Source organism: Macaca mulatta, chromosome 1, assembly GCF_049350105.2.
Source record: "Macaca mulatta isolate MMU2019108-1 chromosome 1, T2T-MMU8v2.0, whole genome shotgun sequence".
NCBI classification, from domain to species: domain Eukaryota; kingdom Metazoa; phylum Chordata; class Mammalia; order Primates; family Cercopithecidae; genus Macaca; species Macaca mulatta.
This window is the reverse complement of record NC_133406.1, coordinates 19,582,643-19,607,240: the sequence shown is the minus strand read 5'-3', so window position 1 is coordinate 19,607,240 and position 24,598 is coordinate 19,582,643. Positions and strand designations below refer to the sequence as shown.

General features: G+C 39.7%; 1 protein-coding gene across 2 annotated transcripts in view; it reads right to left on the bottom strand.

The window, feature by feature from the left end:
• Positions 1–214: 214 nt before the first annotated feature.
• Positions 215–24,598, bottom strand: part of NUP133 (nucleoporin 133) — a 68,647-nt gene continuing 44,263 nt past the window's right edge. Inside the window, exons 19-26 of one of the 2 annotated variants that reach the window (XM_015125805.3) lie at positions 23,561–23,694; positions 20,470–20,628; positions 17,890–18,025; positions 12,208–12,326; positions 10,042–10,122; positions 8,658–8,722; positions 4,136–4,224; positions 215–556 (exon numbers count right to left, since the gene is read on the bottom strand). In XM_015125805.3, the coding sequence (XP_014981291.2) occupies positions 420–556; positions 4,136–4,224; positions 8,658–8,722; positions 10,042–10,122; positions 12,208–12,326; positions 17,890–18,025; positions 20,470–20,628; positions 23,561–23,694 (920 nt within the window). In that variant the 3' untranslated portion in view covers positions 215–419. Of the gene's footprint in view, positions 557–2,521; positions 2,762–4,135; positions 4,225–8,657; positions 8,723–10,041; positions 10,123–12,207; positions 12,327–17,889; positions 18,026–20,469; positions 20,629–23,560; positions 23,695–24,598 lie in introns of those variants that run through there. The other variant, XM_015125808.3, reaches the window with a different exon arrangement.

The following is a 24,598-nucleotide window of genomic DNA, read 5'->3' as shown; positions in this document are numbered from 1 at the left end:
AAACACCCTAGATTCTCTTTGGTGCAAAGTATCTGGAATCACAGAATTTTAGAGACAAGCTAGTGCAATCTAGTAATTTTCATGGTCACAGAAACTGAGGCCTACAAGTGATTTGTGCATGTGAGTAGCTAGAACCAGGACCAGAACTCTAGAACCTGGGGCCATGTCAGAGGAAGAAGAAAGGGCACCGAGTACAGGAACAACAACTGACACATTTCAGGTGGAAAAAACAAGTCACGTAACTGAAAACCAAAATCACAGTTACATAACTATTTTATATTAGCTTCCTACATATAAAGTGTAAAAACTCAGCTATACATGTTCTGAAATTGTACAAACTTATACTTGTTTATGGCCTAAAATTTTTATAAGGACACACTTACACAAATTTCATGAACAATGGCCATTTTTAGAAAAAGTTATATTTGTCCCTGAACATAATATTCATAATTTGCTTTCAAAACAAACTCGAAGTAAGGATTGGACTTTAAGCTTCCAAGCTGATCTGCTTGCAGCAGGTCTTTCACCTCCGGTAAGTACTCACTGAGCTGAATGCCTATAAACACAAACACAAGAAGTCATTTTTCAATTATTATAAAACTCTCAAATGAATTCAGATGATTGATGACAAAAACACCTGTGCTTCTATTTAAATATAATGTCACTTCGCTGTTGGGAAATACTCTCTTCTAAATTCCTTCCATCTGTCAAACATACTTTCAAGTCTAACAATGTGATACTTACTCTTCACAGGGGCTGCCTGAGTGTTTTTCCCTCCAGTGGTCAAAAGAGCCATTCTATTTAAAGTGTTTAGTAAGATCTGAAACGTTTTCATGTATTCCCAAGCTTGAAAACAAGTATTTCAAACACTTATAGGATCCCCTATTTAGGGAATAATTTAGTAGAAACACTGTTATGAATGCCAGCTATAGTATCTCAAAATGTATTTACAGTATAAATCTAAAATTAGATAGGCAAAAGAATCATTTCCTCACAAGTCATCCATAGAGCTGAAAAGCCAATGAACATGAACTAAATGGATTGTCTGACATCTGTGTAGTTACAAACAAGCATATACAATTTTCTCATTTGACAGAGAAAACTGGATGAAAATTTTCAAAATAATAAGCCAATAGTATTTTATAATTTGCTACATTACCATAAGATTCTCAAAATCAAATACTGGTTTAAAAAAAAAATCCTCAAAGGGTCTTGCATCAGTTTTTGTTTTTTGTTTTTTTTTTTTCAGACCGAGTCTCACTCTGCTGGCCAGGCTGGAGTGCGATGGTGCCATCTCAACTCAGAGCAACCTCTGCCTTCTGGGTACAAATGATTCTCTTGCCTCAGCCACCCCAGTAACTGGGATTACAGGTGCCCATCACTACGCCCAGCTAATTTTTTGTATTTTTAGTAGAAATGGTGTTTCACCATGTTGGCTAGGCTGGTCTTGAACTCCTGACTTCAAGCGATCCACCCACCTCAGTCTCCTAAAGTGTTGGGATTATAGGCGTGAGCCACTGTGCCCAGCCTATTTTTTGGTTCTTAATTGTAGTTTTTATTTTTTATTGAGATAAGGTCTCCACTCTCACCCAGGCTGGAGTGGAGTGGTACGATCATAGCTCACTGTAACTTCAACCCTTTGACCTTCCCAGCTCAAGTGATCCTCCCACCTCAGCCTCCTGAGTAGCAGGGACTATAGGCATGCACCACCAAGCCTGGCTAATTTTTTTTTTCTGTAGAGGTGGGGTCTTGCTATGTGGCCCAGGCTGGTCTTGAACTCCTGAGCTCAAGGGATTCTCTTGCCTCTGCCTCCTAAAGTCCTGGGATTACAGGTTTGAGCTACCACACCTGGTACTTAATTGTTATACAAGAAAAATCTGAGTTGATAAGTGTTATGAGACTAAATCCAAACAAAATATTTGTATATCATTTATTATGATTAACAAACACACTTTCAATAAAAGTTATTTCTCTGTAAAATGATATACTTGTAAAGATACCACATTAATTTGTAAAAGATAAATTCTCTTTAAAAAGTAACATTTTATTTGACTTTTAAAACTCAAATGCTTGCAAAAGCTTGGTAGGTAACAGACTGTATGAGTGAAGGCAGCCATAGGGCATCTTGGTAAACTTAAGCCAATGGCCTGGCTGCAGGAGGGCAGCATTCTTCAGCCCAAGCTGACTGCTAAGTGTAACAGTTTCAGTCTCATATAGGCAAATCTTTGATTTTCAAGTGAAGCCAGAAAAATAAGACTTTTTGTTTTTTTTTTTGAGACGGAGTCTCGCTCTGTCGCCCAGGCTGGAGTACATTTGTGCAATCTCGGCTCACTGCAAGCTCCGCCTCCTGGGTTCACACCATTCTCCTGCCTCAGCCTCCCGAGTATCTGGGACTACAGGCGCCCTCCACCACACCCGGCTAATTATCTTGTAGTATTAGTGGAGACAAGGTTTCACCACGTTAGCTAGGATGGTCTCGATCTCCTGACCTCATGATCTGCCCGCCTCGGCCTCCCAAACTGTTGGGATTACAGGCATGAACCACCGCACCTGGCAAAATAAGACTTTCATAACACTATTCTCAACTATTAAATGTTGGTGACTAAGTAGAAAAAAATTTAAACTTCATTTAATGAGACAGGCATTTTGTTCTATATGTATAATGTATTTCAGGTAACATGTAAAAACAAACCTTGTGGGTAATTGAAATATGTCTGCAGGACGAATGCACAGGCTGAAGTAGCTGTTGCACTGTCAATGCCTATGAAATATAACGCAAGGTTATCTGTATCTCCCTACCTTCAGAATCTGTCCTTTAAAAACACTACTGTGCATGAAAGCCATATTATTAAGAAGGTTCTAAAAATACATTTGTCCTGTTCTTAAAAAAAAAAAAAAAACCACACGACTTATATAGGTAAAATATACATATATAATACACACACACATATATAATTTTTTTTTTTTTTTGAGACAAGGTCTCACTCTATCACCCAGGCTGAAGTGCAGTGGCACCATGACAGCTCACTGCAGCCTCCATCTCCTGGGCTCAAGCAATCCTCCTACCTCAGCTTCCCCAGTAGCTGGAACCACAGGCATGCACCCCTGTGTCCAACTAATTCTTTTTTTCTTTTTTTTTTTAAATATAGCGACAGGATCTCCCTACGTTGCTCCGGCTGGTCTTGAACTACTGGGCTCAAGTGATTCTCTCACTTTGGCCTCCCAATGTGTGAGCCACTGCACCTGCCTATATTTTTATTTAAATAAAAATTTCAGCTGGGCACGGTGGCTCATGCCTGTAATCCCAGCACTCTAGGAGGCTAAGGCAGGCAGATCACAAGGTCAGGAGTTCGAGGCCAGCCTGACCAACATGGTGAAACCCTGTCTCTACTGAAAATACAAAAATTAGCCAGGCATGGTGGTGCGTGCCTGTAATCCCAGCTACTCAGAACGCTGAGGCAGGAGAATCACTTGAGCCTGGGAGGCGGAGGTTGTGGTAAGCCGAGACTGAGCCACTACACTCCAGCCTGGGCAACACAATGAGACTCCATCTCAAAAAAAAAAAAAAAAAGTTTCTACTATTCTTGTCCTTTATGAAATTATGACTTTCCATTCCTGTTTTTCACCTGTTTTATAATCCACTAAGAATAACAAAAACTGCAAAGCTGCCCTTAAATATTAGCGCTAGATACTTAGACACAATTCAGTCTGTGGCGTTTTTACAGCTACAAATGGAAGCTACAAATCTGAAAACTAACGCATGGAGATCAATGTGAATAGACGTCAAATGAAAGCTTCTTGGTTTTTTTATTCTTTAGACAGAGGCTGAGGCAGGTGGATCACGAGGTCAGGAGTTTGACACCAGCCTGGCCAATATGGTGAAACCCTGCTTTTACTAAAAACATAAAAATTAGCCAGTCTTGGTGGCGCAGGCCTGTAGTCCCAGCTACTCCGGGGGCTGAGGCAGAAGATTCGCATGAACTCAGGAGGTGGAGGTTGCAGTGAGCCGAGATCACACCACTGCACTCCAGCCTAGGCGACAGAGCAGTACTCCATCTCAAAAACAAACAAACAAAAAACCCAAAAAACTGAAGAGTGACACTGTAATTTCCAACAGTATAGTCAAACCACTTACCATCTTTTAAAAGTTTCTGTAAGATCTTCACAAATATACTGTCTTTAGATACTTCAATTGGATCATCTTTGCCATCAGAACTGGACCAGCTAGAAAACAAAATCATTATGAGGGAAAAATGAAATCACTGATATAGCTGAAATAAATGATTTGCTTGCTATCATGGTTTTATTTTGATGGCTGTGGGGTATAGAGAATCTGAGTTTTGTGATACTGTTTCAAATCATTTAAATAAAGGCACTTTACATGTTGAATACACTGACAGTTTCTACATTAGATATAAGATGTTACACTCTAGGAAACATGCAAGAGAAGCCAAGGAAAATACATTTAAAAAAAGACGTTACACTCAAGGTAGCTACTGACTCAGTATAACTCTTATGTATTTGATTTCAAAAACTAAGTAGTGAGGTATCTTTCTGAAGAAAATTCAATTAGTAAGTAACATATTCAGTATGGACCCCAAAGCATGACTCACTGTAGCTTCGAACTCCTCTGCTCAAGCGTTCCTCCCACCTCAGCATTCCAAGTAGCTAGGACCATAGGCATGCACCACTTTGTGCCTGGCTAATTTTTTACTTTTGTGTACAGACAAAGTCTCGGTATGTTCCTAGGCTGGTCTTGAACTCCTGGGCTCCAGCAATCCTCCTGTCTTGGCCTCCCAAAGTGCTGGGATTGCAGCCATGAGCCACTGGACCCAACCAGAAGCTTTCTTTATGTAGTTGTGACTATCTACTACTAAATTAAAAATACCAAACCACTGCTCTGTAATCAATGGACATGATACTTTTAAAATTTTTAAACAAGAAACTAAGACAAGGAATTCTAATCAAAATGATAGCATCCTTTTGTACGACTGGGAAGGGACAAAACAATCAAGTAGGCATAAAGCTAGAAGCTTCAGGGAGTGACCTCTAAGACTAAACTTAACAGCAATTTTAACTATTTTGGAGTGATGAGAGGAGGGAAGAAATGGTTTAGTAAAAACAGCTCCTCTATAATATTTTACCACAGGAAAAAGGAAAATTGTGAGTAGAAGAAGGCTTTTAGCATTCAAGTCATGCTTTGTTTAAAATTCTTTTCCTGGAAAGAATTCGTTCCTTCAACTGATTATTCTTAGTCTTTGCCATTGAATCGTAACATAAACACCATTTCCATAGGTGGAAGTCCTCCTCTGCAGAAAGGATATGATAGTGAGAAAGTAGTACTTGCCAGGAGAGGTGGCCTGTAATCCCAGCACTTTGAGAGGCCGCGGCAGACGTATCGCTTGAGGTCAGGAGACCAGCCTGACCAACATGGAGAAATCCAGTCTCTACTAAAAATACAAAAAATTAGCTGGGCATGGTGGCGCATGCCTGTATTCCCAGCTACTCAGGAGGCTGAGGTAGGAGAATCGCTTGAACCTGGGAGGCGGAGGTTGCGGCAAGCCGAGATTGAGCCACTGCACTCCAGCCTAAGTGACAGAGCCAGACACTGTCTCAAAAACAAAAAACAAAAAGCAAAACAACAACAAAAAAAGAGAGAGTAGTACTTAATGCCTTAGAAAAGGGCACTGACCCTCAAGTTGTAGTAACATAAGAAACAAAATAGACCGGGCATGGTGGCTCAAGCCTGTAATCCCAGGACTTTGGGAGGCCAGGGCGGGTGGATAACGAGGTCAGGAGATTGAGAACATCCTGGCTAACATGGTAAAACCCGGTCTTTTTTTTTTTTTTTTTGAGACGGAGTCTCGCTCTGTCGCCCAGGCTGGAGTGCAGTGGCGCGATCTCGGCTCACTGCAAGCTCCGCCTCCCGGGTTCACGCCATTCTCCTGCCTCAGCCTCCCGAGTAGCTGGGACTACAGGCGCCCACAACTGCGCCCGGCTAATTTTTTGTATTTTTAGTAGAGACGGGGTTTCACCGTGGTCTCGATCTCCTGACCTTGTGATCCGCCCGCCTCGGCCTCCCAAAGTGCTGGGATTACAGGCGTGAACCACCGCGCCCGGCCAAACCCGGTCTTTACTAAAAATACATAAAAAAATTAGCCAGGCGTGGTGGCAGGTGCCTGTAGTCCCAGCTACTCGGGAGACTGAGGCAATGGTGTGAACCTGAGAGGTGGAGCTTACAGTGAGCCAAGATTGTGCCACTGAACTCCAGCCTGGGCGACAGAGCCAGACTCTGTCTCAAAAAAATAAAAAATAAAAATAAATAAATAAAAATAAAAATAAATACAAACAAAATCATAGCTTCAAGTCTCGTTTGGCATGATAAACCTTGCTTCTGTGAAAATAAGGGATGTGGCCAGGCATGGTGGCTCACGCCTATAATCCCAGCACTTTGGGAGGCTGAGGCAGGCAGATCACAAGGTCAGGAGTTCGAGACCAAACTAACATGGAGAAACCCTATCTCTACTAAAAATACAAAATTAGCCAGGCATGGTCGTGCACGCCTGTAATCCCAGCTACTTGGGAGGTTGAAGCAGGAGAATCACTTGAACCTAGGAGGCGGAGGTTGCGGTGAGCTGAGATTGTGCCACTGTACTCCAGCCTGGGCAACAAGAGTGAAACCCCACCACAAAAAATAAAGAAAATAAGCGATGTGTATTTCTATGCAAACTGATAATCTAAATTTTAAAATCAAAAGTAGTGATTTATTATATCAGTGGTCCTAAGTCTTTAGGTTATTCTTAATTATTAAAATAGAGAAGACCAAAGCTAAATAAATATTACTAATATAACCATTAAAATTGTCATAATATACGTTACAATACTTAGGTTATAAAACCATTTGACATATAATATCATAATCTTCCTGTGATACTGTGAAATATGTATTTAGTCTTCTTCCTCACCCTACTCCCTGCTTTGCAACTCCTAAAATCCTTAGGCTCTCCAGAGATGTCTTTTTTTTTTTTTTTAATACTAATGAGTTGACTGATAGCTGGCAGCCCCCAGCTAGCTTCAGGATAGGGGCTGGTCAGCAGAAAGAGCATAATTAGAGTTGGGACTTTCAGTCCTATTCCTCAATATCCAGGGAGGGAAGAGGGGCTGACGGTTAAGTTGGTCACCAACTTTAATCAATCATGTCTACATAACGAAGCTTCCATAAAAACGCAAAAGGACAGGGTTAGAAGGGCTTCCTAATAGCTGAACAGGTGGAGGTTCCTGGAAGGTGGAGGGCCAGAGAGGGTCTTGGAAGCTCCAAGCCCCTTCCCTCATACCTCACCCTATGAATTCTTCATTTGTATTCTATGTGAGGCTTTCAGATGCCTTAGAATCAGCATTCCCAGAAGGTTAGGAATTCTTAGTCACAGGATGAGACAGGAGGTCAGCAGGACTGGTATCACAAGACACAGGTCACAAAGACCCCACTGATAAGACAGGCTGTGGTAAAGAAGCCAGCCAAAATCCACCAAAACCAAGACAGTGGTCTCTAGTCGTCCTCACTGGTCATTATACACTAATTGTAACGCATTAGCATGCTAAAAGACATTCCCATCAGCGCCATAACAGTTTACAAATACCGTGGCAACGTTGGGAAGTTACCCTATATGGTCTAAAAAGGAGAGGAGCCAGGCGAGGTGGCTCATGCCTATAATCTCAGCACTTTGGGAGGCTGAGGTGGGTGGATCACCTGAGGTCAGGAGTTTGAGATCAGCCTGACCAACATGGTGAAATCCCATCTCTACTAAAAATACAAAATTAGCCAGGCGTGGTGGTACATGCCTGTAATCCCATTTACTTGGGAGGCTGAGGCGGGAGAACTGCTTGAACCCGGGAGCGGCTGCAGTGAGTCAAGATCACACCACTGCACTCCAGCCTGGGCAACAAGAGCTAAACTCTGTCTCAAAATAAATAAATAAAAATTTTAAAAAAAGGGGAGGAACCCTCAGTTCTGGGAACGTCTCACATTTTTCCAGAAAAACTCATGAATAATGCACCCCTTGTTTAGCATATAATCAACAAATAACCATAAGTATACTCAAGTCAAGCAGCCCATGCCACTGCTCTGTGTAAGAAGTAGCCATTCTTTTATTTTCTTCTCTAATAAATTTGCTTTCACTTTACTCTGTGGACTTGTGCCAAATTCTTTCTTGCACGAGATCCAAGAAGCCTCTCTTGGGGTCTGGATCGGGACCCCTTTCTGGTAACAATTCCCTTTATAATAAATCGGTGGGCACGTTTTCCTGAGTTCTATGAGCTGCTCTAGCAAATTAATCAAACCCAAAGGGGGGGTTGTGGGAACCCCAATTTATAGCTGGTCGGTGAGAAGCACAGGCAAAACCATCTGGGGCTTAGACTGGCATCGAAGTCGGGGGCAGTCTGAGCCCTCAACCTGTGGTTGTAGACAGTGTCAGGACGGAACTAAATTAAAGGACATTCAGCAGGTGTCCACCAACAGAACTCACTGGTTGCCCAGTGTGGGAGGCGGGAAATCCCAACACGTTTGGTCACAGAAGTCTTCTGTATTGACTGTCGTGTGGTGACAGCAGAGGAAAAGCAGTTTCTATACTTTCCAAAGAAGCGATGCCATGAGCACTTACTTATCTCTCTGAAGAGCTTTGCAAAGGATTTCCAGTTTGAGATCATTTATATTTACATCTTCTTCCTTCACAGCAAAACAAAAAATCCTGATTAAATCCTGGCTTTGAAAGAAATACGTGCTTAAATTTTCATTATGCTAATACTACATACATAGAAGCCAATTAATATCTATGAATTATTTTCAGGTTACTCTGTGATGATTTTATCAGCAACCTTGAGAGGGGTTAAGAGTTGTGTGTTTTTTTTTTTTTGAGACGCAGTCTCACTCTGTCGCCCAGGCTGGAGTGCAGTGGCGCGATCTCATCTCACTGCAACCTCTGCCTCCCTGATTCAAGCAATTCCCCTAACTCAGCCTCCCGAGTAGCTGGGACTATAGGTGCACGCCACCATGCCCGGCTAGTTTTTTTTTTTTTATTTTTAGTAGAGACAGGGTTTCACCATGTTGGCCAGACTGGTCTCGAACTCCTGACCTCAGGCAATCCGCTCACCTTGGCCTCCCAAAGTACAGAATTACAGGTGTGACCCACCTCGCCCGGCCTGAGAGGGGTAACATTTTAAAATAAGGTAATGTAAAAGTCAACATATTATGTTTTATAGAAGCTACCAAATTACTTTCAATTGCATGGACAGGTAATAGAACTACTTATCCTACAGAATTTTCACTATAACCTATTGAAACACAAGAAACAGCTACTCTTAGGATTAATACTATGAAGATTTTATATATATATATATATATATATATATATATTTTTTTTTTTTTTTTTTTTTTTTTTTTTGAGACAGTCACCCAGGTTGGAGTACAAGTGGCACAATCTCGGCTCACTGCAACCTCTGCCTCCTGGATTCAAGCAATTCTCATGCCTCAGCCTCCCAAGTAGCTGGGGTTACAGGTGTGTGCCACCACACCCATCTAATTTTTTTTTTTTTTTTGTATTTTTAGTAGAGGTGGAGTTTCACCATGTGTGCCAGGCTGGTCTCGAACTACTGACCTCAGGTGATCCATCTGGCTCGGCCTCCCAAAATGCTGGGATTACAGGCACGAGCCACTGCACCCAGCCAGAATAAACTGATAGAGTCATATATTAGATTCAGAAACTAATGACTTAATAAATGAAACAGAAAAAAAATCTCAGGACTTTTAAAAGCAGTATTTGTGCATAAAAAAAAAATATCCAGGAACGTGTGAGACTTATCACGAAAGGAGTCTCTTGACTTTGACAGCTTTTCTCAAGAGTTATATACATTCTATGGATTAAAGGTAGTTGAACCAGATACAGTCTTTTTTGCTTAATTCATTTTCATGATTGACTAGAAGAGGCATCTCCCTCTTTTTATAAATGTATTCAGTTGCCTGAGATCATCTCAAGTGGTTTTACTTACCTCATCAATATATTCCAGCAAGTCCAAAGCTTTCTTGAAATCATATTCATTAGCTCTTCTATTTTCTTCACAGATATATAGCTATGACAAGTTAAAATAAGGTAGAAGATTACTGTATACAATCATATAACTAATACTAGAGACATTTATGGAGAAAAGAAGTCATTATGTCTTAAAATAAGGTAGAAGATTACTGTATACAATCATATAACTAATACTAGACATTTATGGAGAAAAGAAATCATTATGTCTTAAAATAAGGTAGAAGATTACTGTATACAATCATATAACTAATACTAGAGACATTTATGGAGAAAAGAAGTCATTATGTCTTGTAAGGAAGTTGTAGTTTTTCGGTTTGTTTTGTTTTTTGAGACAGACTTTTGCTGTGTCACCCAGGCTAGATTGCAGTGGCACAATCTCGGCTCACTGAAACTTCTGCCTCCCAGGTACAAGTGATTCTCCTGCTTCAGCCTCCTGAGTAGCTGGAATTACAGGAATCCATCACCACACCTGGCTAATTTTTGTATTTTTTGTAGAGAAGAGGTTTTACCCTGTTGGCCAGGCTGGTCTCAAACTCCTGACTTCAAGTGATCTGCCTGCCTTGGCCCAAAAAGCTGGGATTTTAGGTGTGAGCCACTGCGCCTGGCCAGTTGTATTTTTATAGTAAAAACAGTCTCATATTTGGAAACTGAATTGCATCTACCTTAAACTGTCTTTTTAAAAAACGCGTATTTTAGGCACAGCACAGTGGCTCATGTCTATAATTCCAGCTCTTTGGGAGGCCTAGGCAGGCAGATTCCCTGAGAACAGGAGTTTGAGACCAGCCTGGGCAACACGGCGAAATGCTGTCTCTACAAAAAGTATAAAAATTAGCTGGATATGGTGGTGCACATCTGTGGTCCCAACTACTCCAGAGGCTGAGGTGGGAGGGTCACCTGAGCTTGGGAGGTCAAGACTACAGTGAGCTGTGACAGTGCCACTGCACTCCAGCCTGACAGCCTGAGCAACATCAAGACTTTGTCTCTAAAAAAAAAAAAAAAAAGAAAAAAAATTGAGACCTACAATAAAGTGTACAGTTGATCTATATTTACTTAAAATGTAAAAAAACACATCAACATGTTGCCAACACTTATCCCTGGTTAGATTACAGCTGATCGCGTATTCATTTCTGTATTCAAATTTCCTGTAATTTTTATGGTCAGAAAAATACTTGCCTTATTAAAAATATCAATTTGAATTTTTCCCGTCTTCCTTTTCCAAAAACTATTTATAATTCAATTTTTAAAAAATTGTATATATAATCCTTTAATAGCAACAACACTCAGACCATTTCAGAAAAAAAGCTATCTGCTTGTTTTCATTGTCTTACAGCAGTCAAAAAATACTATTTTGTTGTTCTTAAACATCCTTTTTACCCCACCATCTCTGAAATTGGACTGTGGTATTAAAATTATGTATCAGAGTAAAATTGGCACTACTTTTTTCTTAGTGATATATAATGGTGAGTTGCAATAGATAGTATCTTACATTTCTAAATTAAATATATATTCTATCAGGAAGGGCTGTTGTAAATTCAGTTACAACAGGAAATCTGCTACTAATAATGGCTAACATGCTAACGTTTTTTAATTGTTTGCTTTCTTTTTCATACAGACAGGACAAATTTAAGGTGATCCTACAACATCATTCTGGCAAACAGATGCTTTTTCTCTAGGCTGCAGCCCGTACTCCGGTTCTGCCCTCGGGGATGTGTTGGGTTGCAGATGAAAGTTGTAAGGACAGCGCTGCCAGACCATGTAAACTGAGTTCCTTAATTTATTTTTTCTTATAGAAGAGCTTGAAAAATAATTCTGTGGGGGAAATAAAAGTTATCTCATGGTACTTATTTGTCCTACACTAGAAAAGTAAAATATCAGTAATTTCTCCTGGTCGCCTAGATACAGCACCTTTAGGTGGAATGTATGGGGAGGCAGAAGCTGATGAATTGTTCTCTAATGAACTTTCTGTTCCCAAACAGCTTCCAAAAACATTTTTCTAGGAGAGTTTTCTGGAAGGTAGGAAGTAGAATGGTAACTCCCCTTAGGAACTATACTACACGGCCCAATAAACACCAACAATGTTTTGAGTTTAAGAAACAGTGTTAAGGATTTGAAAAGCACATACACCAATGAGTTGTGGTGCAGTCAATACTGGCATCGCACTGAGATGTAGCTGTTTCTCCGCTAGCAGCTGTTCAGGTAGGGTCTCCTGATGCAGTAGAAAGCGCTCCTGCTCAGCCATTTCTAGTATTCAAATGAGAGAGAGGGAAAGAGAAAATGATGGAACTTTGATTTTTGCTCTCATTTTTGCTGTCATAAAACAAATCTGAATCTTAAAAGAAAAAAATAGCTCCAGAGGTAATCCCATCGTTATTCAATGATCTTAGAATGCTTTTAATTCTTATTCTTGATTGCTGGTTATGTTTACAACATATCCATGGTTTGATCAAAGTCTTATAAATTATCGCAGCCACGAGAAATAGGAGGGGAGAGAACAGGTAAGGAAATACGTTCTACTGCTTGAAGAAGTTGGACAGCAGATAGCTATTTCATGAGGTATAAACTTCCTAAATGTGGAGATCTCTCAATCATATTTTATAATTCAGTAAAATTTTTCCCACTGGAATTTTTAATATATAGTTGGCCCTTAAATAACAAGGAGGATGGGCCACTAAGCTCCTGTGCTGTCAAAAATCCCAGCAAAACTTTTTAAAGAGATGGAGTCTTGCTATGCTGCCCAGGCTGGTCTCAAACTCTTGGGCTTGAGTGATCCTCCTGTTCTAGCCTCCCAAAGTGCTGGGAGGGTAACTTTTGACTTCCCAAAAACTTAACTGCTGCTGCCAGCTTCATAAATTTTCTTTTTTTTTTTTCTTAAACAATGGTCATTAAGGAAGACTCATTTATATTGAAATGGGGGCAACCAAAACTGCAGACCTCAATCTGAGGTGCCTATCAAGCAATTCCACTTCTTGTAATGTCATGACTCTCCTATGCTTCTTGGGAGCATGCCAAGCATCACTTAGTGGCACTTCATATGAGTCCCAAGATGTTATTAAAGGTTTATGGTATTGCACTAAACACAGGAAAAAATACTTGAGGACTATGAGAAATCAATTCTTACTGCAATAGGAAATTTACTTCTTGCTGCAATAGGCAGTTTACTGGAGTGTAAACAAAATTCTCACACAGAGATGATCAGAATCATTTTAACTGGATCATCACTTTAATTGGGGTTTTAATTGAATACTGGTAACACTTGAACAAGCGGACACTTGCCCACAATAGCAACAGGACATGGCTATGAAATTATTATGGTGAGGACAGTATTACAGTTAATTTCAGGCAGTTGTGATTTAACGCTGTGTATTTACATTGTTTACATTTGCCTCCACTGTGAATGGTGCTATGTGAGGTCTGTGTTTGTGTGTTGATAAATTTTAACTTTTTATAACAGATCTGTGCATGTTCTATGGTAGTAAATGATAAAATAGACTACATATTTTATGTATTCATAACCTGTCTTTTTCTGTTTTTGTTTGTTTGTTTTTGGTATTTCTAGGCTACACGGTTATACATGGTGTATATCTATGAGTGTTTTCATGTTGTTGAAAATCTCTGAAATATATTGATTGAAAATAATCTGCATGTAAGTGGACCCATGCAGTTCAAACCCATGTTGTTCAAGGGTTAACTGCAGTTTCATTCACAAATGGAAATGATATAAAAGCTACCATGAGTCTATCAAGAAAAACAAGACCTGGAAGAATATACAGCACATATCCTAGGTAGCAAGGGTTATCTCCACTGGAAGAGGTAACGGGCTTCTGTTTGCCATAAACTCCCCAGGTTGCAGCCCATGACCTGGCTCTACCCCAGGGAATGTGCCAAGTTGCAGGAAAGGGTGAGAACTGCTAGGTAGCCTCATAATAGGTAGCATTCACAGCAAAACAGTGACCAAAGCACAGATACTTTCATTCAAATACTGGCAGCATTTCCCATGATCCTGGTTTTGGAAAAATTAAATGGAACATTTTTGTCCATTTCTATACCTAGAAAAACAGACTGGGAGGATACCTACAAAACAGTACCAGTGGTTATCTCTGCGGAGGTGGGACTATACACGACGTATTTTTCCTGTTGTATTTTTTCTATAATTTACACATTTTCCATGAGGAATTATTTAATCACAAGAGTTATTTTTAAAAAGCCTATCCCCTCCGATTAGATACACTGTGCTAACAGTCCGTAGAATCACTGAGACCTGCAAATGTTCCCATTGTGTTAAGAAGTAAAAGCTAAGAAGTGATCAAATGCAAAGCAGGGAGAAAGAAGAAACAGGAAAGCCCTGTGGTAAAATACTTTGATTAACATGATCTATCTCTGGTGGCCAGGCTAAAATATGGCTTCCCCTCTCAGACTATCAGCCAGTCCTATAGAATATAAACACACGTTTTTTAGAAGAGACACTACTAGTGCAAAAAATAAAAAGATTGAAGGAAGATTATCCCAAACAGTGAAAAATAATTTTAATAATAAAAGGGGCTAATATCTAGAATTTACTGAGTACTTAATGTATGTAAGCCATTTTTCTCAAGACAGTGTCCTCAATCCTTACAACTACCCTTGTTATAGATGAACAAACTCAGATGAAGGAGCATAAATCAACTATCCAAGGTCACAAAGCTAGTAAGTTCTGGAGAAAATATTTGAAATCCCAATTCTTTCTACTATATCCACTCCCTCAAAAGGAAAAAAATGACAGCAGTAAATTTTAAACCCAGATCTTAGGCTGGACTCTGTGGATAAGTCACATAACCAGATATCCATATCTGCATATACTTGATCCAAACCACATAGCTGAGATTCCCCACTCCAATTTTTATTTTGAAAAATTCCAGGCTGGGTGTGGTGGCTCACGTCTATAATCCCAGCACTTTGGGAGGGCGAGGTGGACACACTACTTGAGCTCAGAAGTTTGAGACCAGCCTGGGTACACATGGTGAAACCCCATCTCTACAAAAAAATACAAAAATTAGCTGGGCATGGAGTATGCACCTGTAGTCCCAGCTACTGGGGAAGCTGAAGCAAGAGCATCACCTGAGCCCAGGAGTTCGAGGCTGCAGTGAGCCATGATTGTGCCACTGTGCTCCAGCCTGGGCAACAGAGTGAGACCCTGTCTCAAAGAAAATAAATAAATAAATAAATAAATAAAACAGAAAAAGTCCAAATCTACAGAAAAAAAATTTTAAATGCCAATGTGCACTTTATATCCTCCAGCTAGAGTCATCTGTTGCTAACACTCTGTCCCTTTTGTGAACTATGTATATAGGTAATTTTTTTTTTAAGCATATGAAGGTTGCAGACATCATGACATTTCCTTTCTAAATATTCAGCATCGTCTCCTAAAAACAAGGACATTCAACCACAATATGATTATCAGACTTATAGAATTTAACATCAACTCAGTTATATCACCTAATATTAAGTATGTTCAAACTTTCCCACTTGTTTCCACAACATTCACCATAACTGTTATGGTTATTCTGAGGGTGATTCAGGATCGAGAATCTCACCCTGTATTTGCTTATGTGTCATGGCTCTTAGGTTCCTTTCATCTAAAAGAGCCTCTGTCTTTGTCTTTCATTTCATATTGGTAAAATTTTTGAAGAGTCTAGGGCAACTGTATTATACAATGTCCCACCAGCAGGTTATGTCTGATTGTTCTTGTGTGATTAGAATCATGGTGAACATTTTGGCAAGAACAGGACACAGGTGATGGTAGTACACTGCTTCAGAAGTACACAATGTGGGTTTGTTTTGTGGTTGATGACAGGGTCTATCAGATCTGTCTACTGATACTCCAAAAACACGGGAATATCTTGTTCCCCTAGCCCCTAAACTCAATGGTCTCAGTACCCTTTGGTGACAGTTATTCACTGTGGTTGTAATAGTGACTTCTGCCATTCTTTCCACAATTATTAGTTGGCATTCTCCTGTAAAGAAGCATTTCACTGACCCTTTCCCTTTTTGAAAATCACTGTAGATTCATGAATTTTCTTCTTTTATAGACTGTGGAATATACCCTTTACTACCTTTCTTTCGATATTAAAATTGTCCCCAAACTTGAACAGTGGGAGCTGTTCAAGGCTCTTGTACTCTTTTAGTATCTGTACATTAACCTTGCTTTCTGGCCCAATAAGACTCTCCAAGATTTCTTCAATTAGCCCTCATTTCTTTTACTGGAAAATAGTACTCAGAAACCAAAATACGGAACTAGGTATACTCATGCTACTGGTGTGTCACTGCAAGAGACAAGATGTGTGTGTGTATATATAATAAAATGCATATATATGTGTATTACGTATATATACATACAATTTTATTATATATACACACATTTTGCTATCTATATCTACATTATATATATATTTTATATTATATATATTTTATTTATATATATATATATATAGAGAGAGAGAGAGAGAGAGAGACTTACTTTTTTTTCCTGAGGCAGGGTTTTTACTCTGTTGCCCCAGTTGGAGGGCAGTGGCACAATCACATCTCACTGCCACCTCGACCTCCTAGGCCCAAGTGATTCTCTCACCTTAGCCTCCCCGCAGCTGGGACTACAGGCGCACACCACCACACCTGGCTAAGTTTAAATTTTTTGTAGAGACAAGTTCTAAGTTGCCTAGGCTGGTCTCAATCTCCGGGCTCAAGCAATCCTCCCACATCAGCCTCCCAAAGTGCTGGGATTACAGGCGTGAGCCACCACACCCAGCCAATGTATTTTTTTAATTGATGCATAATAATTATATATATTTATGGGGTACAATGTGATGCTTCAATACATGTATACATTGTGTAATGATCACAGGGTAATTAGAATATCCATCACCTCAAACAAGAAAATATATTGTTTTTAAAAATCAGATTCTATCTGGTATTTCCAATGCAAATTCAGTAATACAGAGTTCTTCTTCACTGTCTTTCTCTTTGTATCTCCTTTCTCCTTGGTTCAGAAAATAATACCATCATGCCTCAATATCCGCTGACAACTGGTTCTAGGACCCCTGGGAATACCAAAAAGCTCAAGTCCCTTATATAAAAATGGTAGTTACTTGCACATAACCCACATACATCCTCCCATATACTTTAAATCACCTCTAGATTATAATACCTAATACAAAGTCAATGCGATGTAAATAGCTGTTATACTGTACTGGTTTTTAAAAATTTACACTATTTTGTTTCAATTTTGCATTATTTTTGTTGTTTTAATTTTTTGTTGTTGTAATTTTAACTGCTGTTGAATTATTTTTAATTCTTTTTTTCCCCAAGTATGTTTGATGTTTGGTCAAATCTGCAGATGTGGAATCCAAGAATATGGAGGGTCAACTGTACTACATGTAATAGTTTTCATCTATAATATACACAAAATAGTTCAGAATTATTGCACCTATACCACACTACCTACAACAAACCCACTGTGTAAAGGTCAAGATTGCTTTGTAGTTCTTTTTGACCTTGGAATATGTATCACTAAGGGTACATAATCAGACCTCTCCATTCAAAACCATTTGAATCTATTCTTTAGGAATTCTTATTTAAAATACAAATAACTTTTCTCTAAAAAAATTCCAAGTATATAACTGAGTAACTACACCTGGACATTAACTAAATGCATTCCTCTTAGAGACAGGTCCTGTTTCTAACAGACAGATCCTGCTAACTGATGACAGGAATACATCATGAGTTAATTGATGGCATGACCAATCTGTAAATCTTTCTGTTTAAATTCTTTCACCTTCAATTTTTTCTTGCAGTATATCCTCTGGAAAGTCTGAAGCTAATGCAGCCAATTTACTCAAGCCAAGAAGGGTTTTCTTCTTTGCAAAGTAACGAGTTTCCATATTTGCCAAACCCAGAAGTGTTGCATGAGCCTACAATAAAATATGCAAACCATTGTAACATACTGAGTACCAATTCAAGCTGAAACAAAGGTAAGTAAACCCCAAACTTGTTTTTCTCCCCAAGCCATATCAATGAATGAAAAGTCAACAGTTAGCAAACCTAAAAACTGAGCAGTACCATAACATTGAGAGTAATCACACAGCAAAATATCAACCATCCTCATTAAGCATTGGGAAAAGAGACATGTACAAAACATTTGCTCTAAAACAATTACATATTCACCTGAACATCCTGTCAAGAACAAATTTTAAAATTAATGTGTGTGTTTTTACTCATAATTTGCATATTTATTACAACAATATGCTCATTGCAAAAAGGCCAATGACTGTTACAGACACATCATTAAAATTTTTGTGATTTTAATGTGATGTCAAATCATGATGGACTACTTTTTTTTTTTTTTTTTTGAGAGACAGCCTCACTCTGTCACCCAGGCTGGAGTGCAGTGGTGTAGTCTCAGCTCACTCAACCTCCACCTCCGGTTCAAGTGATTCTCCTGCCTCAGGCTCCTGAGTAGCTGGGATTACAGGCATGTGCCTCCATGCCTGGCTGATTTTTGTTTTTTTAGTAGAGACGGGGTTTCACCATGTTGGCCAGGCTGGTCTCAAACTCCTGAGCTCAAGCGATCCACCCACCTTGGCCCCTCAAAGTGCTGAGATTACAGGCATGAGCCACCACGCCCAGCCTGGACTGCGTATTTTCATTGAGATATTAGACGTAATGGCAATATCATCACAAATTAAGAACGTTTTATGCAAATTATGTGAGAGAATAGGAGTACACATTCTAAATAATCCATAATAAATGCTTTAAAATTTAAAAAAATTATTGTATACTGACGAATTATAATTGTATATATTTACGGATACAAAGTAATGTTATATGTATGTGATGTGGAATGATTAAATCAAGTGAATTAACATGCCCATCACCTCAAATACCTATTATTATGGTGAGAACATTTCAAATTTGTTCTCTTGGAAATTCTAAAATGTACAATACACTATTATTAACTTTAGCCACCATACTGTGCAATGTATTTAAAAAATCTTCCTGGCTGGGTGCAGTGGCCCATGCCTATCATCCCAGCACTTTGGGAGGCTGAGGTGGGTGGATCGCTTGAGCCCAGGAATTCGAGACCAGCCTGGGCAACACAGTGAGACCCTGTCTCTAAAAAACAAAAACAAAAATAATCTTCTTCCTCCTAACTGAAACTTGTACCCTTTGACCAACTTCTCTGGCCCTTTTGCCCATTTTTAAATTGGGTTATTTGTTTCCTTGCAATTGAGCTGAGTTCCTTATATATGTATATATGGATATGTGTATGTGTGTGTATATAAAATCCCTTCACCCTTCTGACAACCACCGTTCTTCTGCTTCCATGAGTTCAACTGTTTTGGATTCCAGATATGAGTGAGATCATGTGGTATTTGCCTTTCTGTGTCTGGCTTATTTGGTTTAGTGTAATGTCCTCCAGCTTCATCAATGTTGTTGCAAATGAGAGAATGTCCTTCTTTCTTAAGGCTATTACTGCTTTGTGTATTCTACATACATCTTCTTTATCATTTACACTGATTGATGGACACTTAGGTAGATTCCATAACTTGCCTATTGTGAAAATGCTGCAATGAACATGGGAGTGCAGGTATCTCTTCAACATACTGACTTCAACTCCTCTGGATATATACTCACAAGTGGGATTGCCAGATCATATGGTATTTCTAAGTTTAACTTTTTCAGGAACCCTCATACAGTTTCCCATAATGGTTGTACTTACATTCCCACCAAGAGTGCATCAGAGTTCCCTTTTCTCCGTGTCTTCTCCAGCACTTGTTACCTTCACCTTTTTGATAATAGCCATTTGAACAAATGTAAGGTGATGTCTCATTGTGGTATAAATTTGCATTTTCCTAATGATAAGTGATGCAGAACATTTTTTTCACACATCTGCTGGTCATCTGCATGTCTTCTTTTGAGAAATGTCTATTCAGGTCTTTTGCCATTCATTCATTCATTCATTCGAGACAAGGCCTCACTCTGTTGCCCAGGCTGGAGTGCAATGGTGCAATCTCAGCTCACTGCAGCCTCAACCTCCAGAGCTCAAGTGATCCTCCTGCGTCAGCCTCCCAAGTAGCTGACACTATAGGTGTGCATCACCACACCTGGCTAATGTTTTTCTATTTATATTTCCTAGGCCGGTCTTGAACTCCTGCACTCAAGAGATCCACCTGCCTCAGCCTCCCAAAGTACTGGGATTACAGGTATAAGCCACCATGCCCAGCTCCTATATATATTTTGGATAGTAACCCCTTCTCAGGTGTATGACAGTAAACAGTATTTTAATTACTAAAAACAAAACTAATTAAAACTACCTAAATTGCACACATCTGCTCCATATAAAAATCCTTCTTACCTTTTCTAATTCTTGGCTATTAATTTCATGTAACCAGCTGAGATGTTCATGAGCTTGCAAAAAATTCGCCAACTGTCCATGCTGAGAAACGGGCTGAGATAATAATTTGCCTCGCTTTCCTTTCTCCAGATACCAACGGAAGAGAAAGTCTGAAAAATTCTACAAATAACAGAACATATAATTTATTCATAATAGTTTTAAAAAATACATTTCTGATAACAAAACATAACTTTGTTCTAAAGGCCTCCAAAACAGAAAACCTGTTCTAAACAATGATTTCCTATATTGTAGGATCACTTAATTCAATCATCTCATTTGACAAATGTGTACATTCACATTCAGAAAGGGCACCTCGCTCAAGATCACTGACAAGATTAATGGCAGACTCTAGATTGCGTTGGCCAATATGGTAGCAACTTAAATCAAAAATTAGATTGAAATTTAAAATTCAGTTCCTCAGGTACATTAGCCACATTTCAAGTGCTCAGTAGCCCCATTTGGCCAGTGGCTCCCATTTGGACAGCAAATATCAACAGCTCCATTATCACAGAAAGTTCTGTGGGACAGCATTGAGACTGTAACATTCCACAATTATGTGCCAGCTGGCCACATGGGCTGGCACGATACATCAGAATCTAGAAAGGCCCAAATGCCCAGCCAGTTTTCCTCACTGGCTGTTTGTGGAGTGCTGGGGTGGTGTGGAGGCTGAGCTGGAGAGGAAGACCAAGACGTCCTACAGTCTCACAGTGTTTAAGAGACTTCCCCTAAAGCAGGGATCCTGCCATGAAAGACTTCTGAAACCAGAAATGAAATGAATATTACAAAAGCTGAGACTGAGGCCGGGCGCGGTGGCTCACGCCTGTAATCCCAGCACTTTGGGAGGCCGAGGCGGGCGGATCACAAGGTCAGGAGATCGAGACCACGGTGAAACCCCGTCTCTACTAAAAATACAAAAAATTAGCCGGGCGCGGTTGTGGGCGCCTGTAGTCCCAGCTACTCGGGAGGCTGAGGCAGGAGAATGGCGTAAACCCGGGAGGCGGAGCTTGCAGTGAGCCAAGATCGCGCCACTGCACTCCAGCCTGGGCGACAGAGCGAGACTCCGTCTCAAAAAAAAAAAAAAAAAAAAAAAAGCTGAGACTGAGTCCTGGGCCACCTCTATTCTTAATGGACTGAGTAATCTTCCTCTCCTCTAAATTGCCTAACACAGAAAAAGAAAAATCCACTAGGGAACAAATAACATCGATTTCCATACTATGGAGTTTTAAAAATATACAATATCTAAAATACAATTTAAACATTGCCAGATATAAGCAGAAAAATATGATTCAAGCAACATAAAAGCAGGCAACAGAAACAGACTCAAAGATGATCAGAGTAAGCACAAAAGGACTTTAAAATAACATTTAAACATGTTAAGGAAAATATAAGAAAAAATGCAAAAATGCATCAAAATGTCAAAAGAGAAAGAAAATCCATAAAAATAATTTTAAAATCATGATCAGTGCAAAAAATATTTATTTAGCAATGTTTTGAAATACTAAATAAGTTCATGTACAACGACTTTTTTTTTTTTGAGACGGAGTCTTTGCTCTGTTGCCCAGCCTGGAGTGCAGTGACACAATCTCGGCTCACTGCAACCTCCTCCTCCTGGGTTCAAGTGATTCTCCTGCCTCAACCTCCAGCCACGAAATCCTGACCTTAGGTGATCCACCCACCTCGGCCTCCCAAAGTGCTGGGATTACAGGCATGAGCCACCGCACCCAGCCCAACTGATCGTTAATCAAGTAAGTCATACCCAGTCAATGAAATTCTATAATGCTATTAAAAATGCTGCTATAGAATATTTAATAACATGAACAAATGTTTACAATGTATCAAGTGAAAAAAGCAATTGACAAAACATGTTTGTCTATAATACATAGAGTGGAAAGACTGAAAATATAAACCAAATGTTTAAAAGGTTCTCTCTGGGTGGTGGCATTTTGAGTGATTTTTATCTTTCCTGTTTATAGTGGTTTTCTAAATTTTATACAGTGTCACTTTTACAGTAATAAAAAAATAAGCTTTTCATAGTAATCAACTGACTAGACTGGCTTTAAGAAACAACTTTAAATTCACTTCAGATAGTGTCACAATGGAAACTTTTTTTTTTTAAAAGATAGGGTCTTGCTCTGTCACCTAGCTATAGTGTAGTGGCACAATCTTGGCTCACTGCCTTGACCTCCTGGGCTCAAATGATCCTCCCACCTTAGCCTCCTGAATAGGTGTGGCCATGGGCGTGTGCTGGCATGTTTCAAAAAAAAAATTTTTTTTTTGGTAAAGGCAGAGTCTCACTATGTTGCCCAGGCTGGCCTCAAACTCCTGGCCTCAAGTGATCCTACTGCCTTGGCCTTTCAAAGTCCTGGGATTACAGCATAAGCCACTGAGGCTGGCTGGGAACTTTGTTTTTTAAACAGGAAGCATAATATCCCTCAAGGAAAATGAGAATGTTAGGTGTATGTAAAGCTAAGCTCTCTTAAAGTAGTGTTCTATGCTCCCGAATATCTTCTATCCAATTTTTAAGAACTTTATCAACATTCATATACCTAAATACTTTTATAATAACTAGAAAATATATAAACAGAAATGAAAGTTATAACATATTTTCCGAAGGTCAAAGAATCTTTCAGTAATATTTATATATAAAGAATTGTGTGGCCAGGCGATGGTTCAAGCCTGTTATCCTAGCATTTTGGGAGGCTGAAGCAGGAGGATCGCTTGAGCCCAGGAGTTTGAGACCAGCCTGGGCAACATAGTGAGACTTTGTCTCTACTGAAAAATAAACAAAATTAGCCAGGCGTGGTAGCGAGCTCCTGTGGTCCCATCAACTGGAAGGCAGGAGGTGTGGGACAGGGTGAGGTGGGAGAAGTGATTGGACCCAGGAGGTTGAGGCTGTCGTGAGCTGTGATCTCGCTACTGCACAAAATTTACAAAGAAACACAACATACGAATTAGTATTTTCTCATCAAAGTTAACTACAAAAAGATCGTATCAGATTCCAAAAGCCCTGATTACTAAAGGACTCAGTGGCCACACACCCAACACTCATCACCTGATCAGCAAACTGGGTCATGTAGCGCTGCAGTCGGCTCTGGTTGTCAGTCTGCTCACACATTTGTACCAAGATATCAAAGTCACAGTATTTCTCTGCTAGAGAAGCAGCCCACAGGTACTGGCCTAGTGTAACTGTGGGAATGAGAACAGATGGGAAAAAATCCTGTTAACAAAACTTAAAATCTGTAATAAAAAATATGACTTGAAATGTTATCTTTATTCCTATTATAAATCAAGAATCATTAAGGGAATGGAAACCTTCCCACTTACTGGCAATTAGTTTCACAATTCACATCAATTCCTTAAAGCTGCAAATTCAGGCCAGGTGTGGTGGCTCACACCTGCAATCCCAGCACTTTGGGAGGGTGAGGTGGATAGATCACCTGAGGCCAGGAGTTCAAGTCCTGCCAGGCCAACATAGTGAAACCCCGTCCCTACCAAAAATACAAAATTAGCCAGGTGTGGTGGCACACACCTGTAATCCCAGCTACTTGGGAGGCTGAGGCAGGAGAATTGCTTGAACCCAGGAGGCAGAGGCTGTAGTGAGTTGAGATTATACCACTGCACTACAGCCTGGGCGAGAGAGTGATACTCTGCCTTGACAAAAAAAAGATGCAAATTCAGACCCTTGTTTCATCACTGCCTCCCCAAAACGCTATTCCCTTCCTTCGTGTAAGAGTAAAGCAAACTCTTCCCAATCCTAGCCTGGAGTATAATGTGTCCTTGGCTGAAGAGCCATACTATTTATCTGTCCCCCTCAAGCAGCCCTCATTAGGCTGTACTTTGCAATCCAGTTACTCATGTAAAGGTCTGTGATGCTAAGCTCTTTAAGGGTAGTCTCCACATACTGTTTATTTATGTATTCATTAATCATCTTCAGTATCATCTATGGTACTTATACCTAGATAGTACTGGAAAAAAAGTTGAATAAATGAGAACAGAAAGCTGCGCATATTTGCTTTAAGTTCTTTATTACAGTTGGATTAACATGACTACACTGAATATATTGCATTAACTATTCGATCCTTTCATCCAT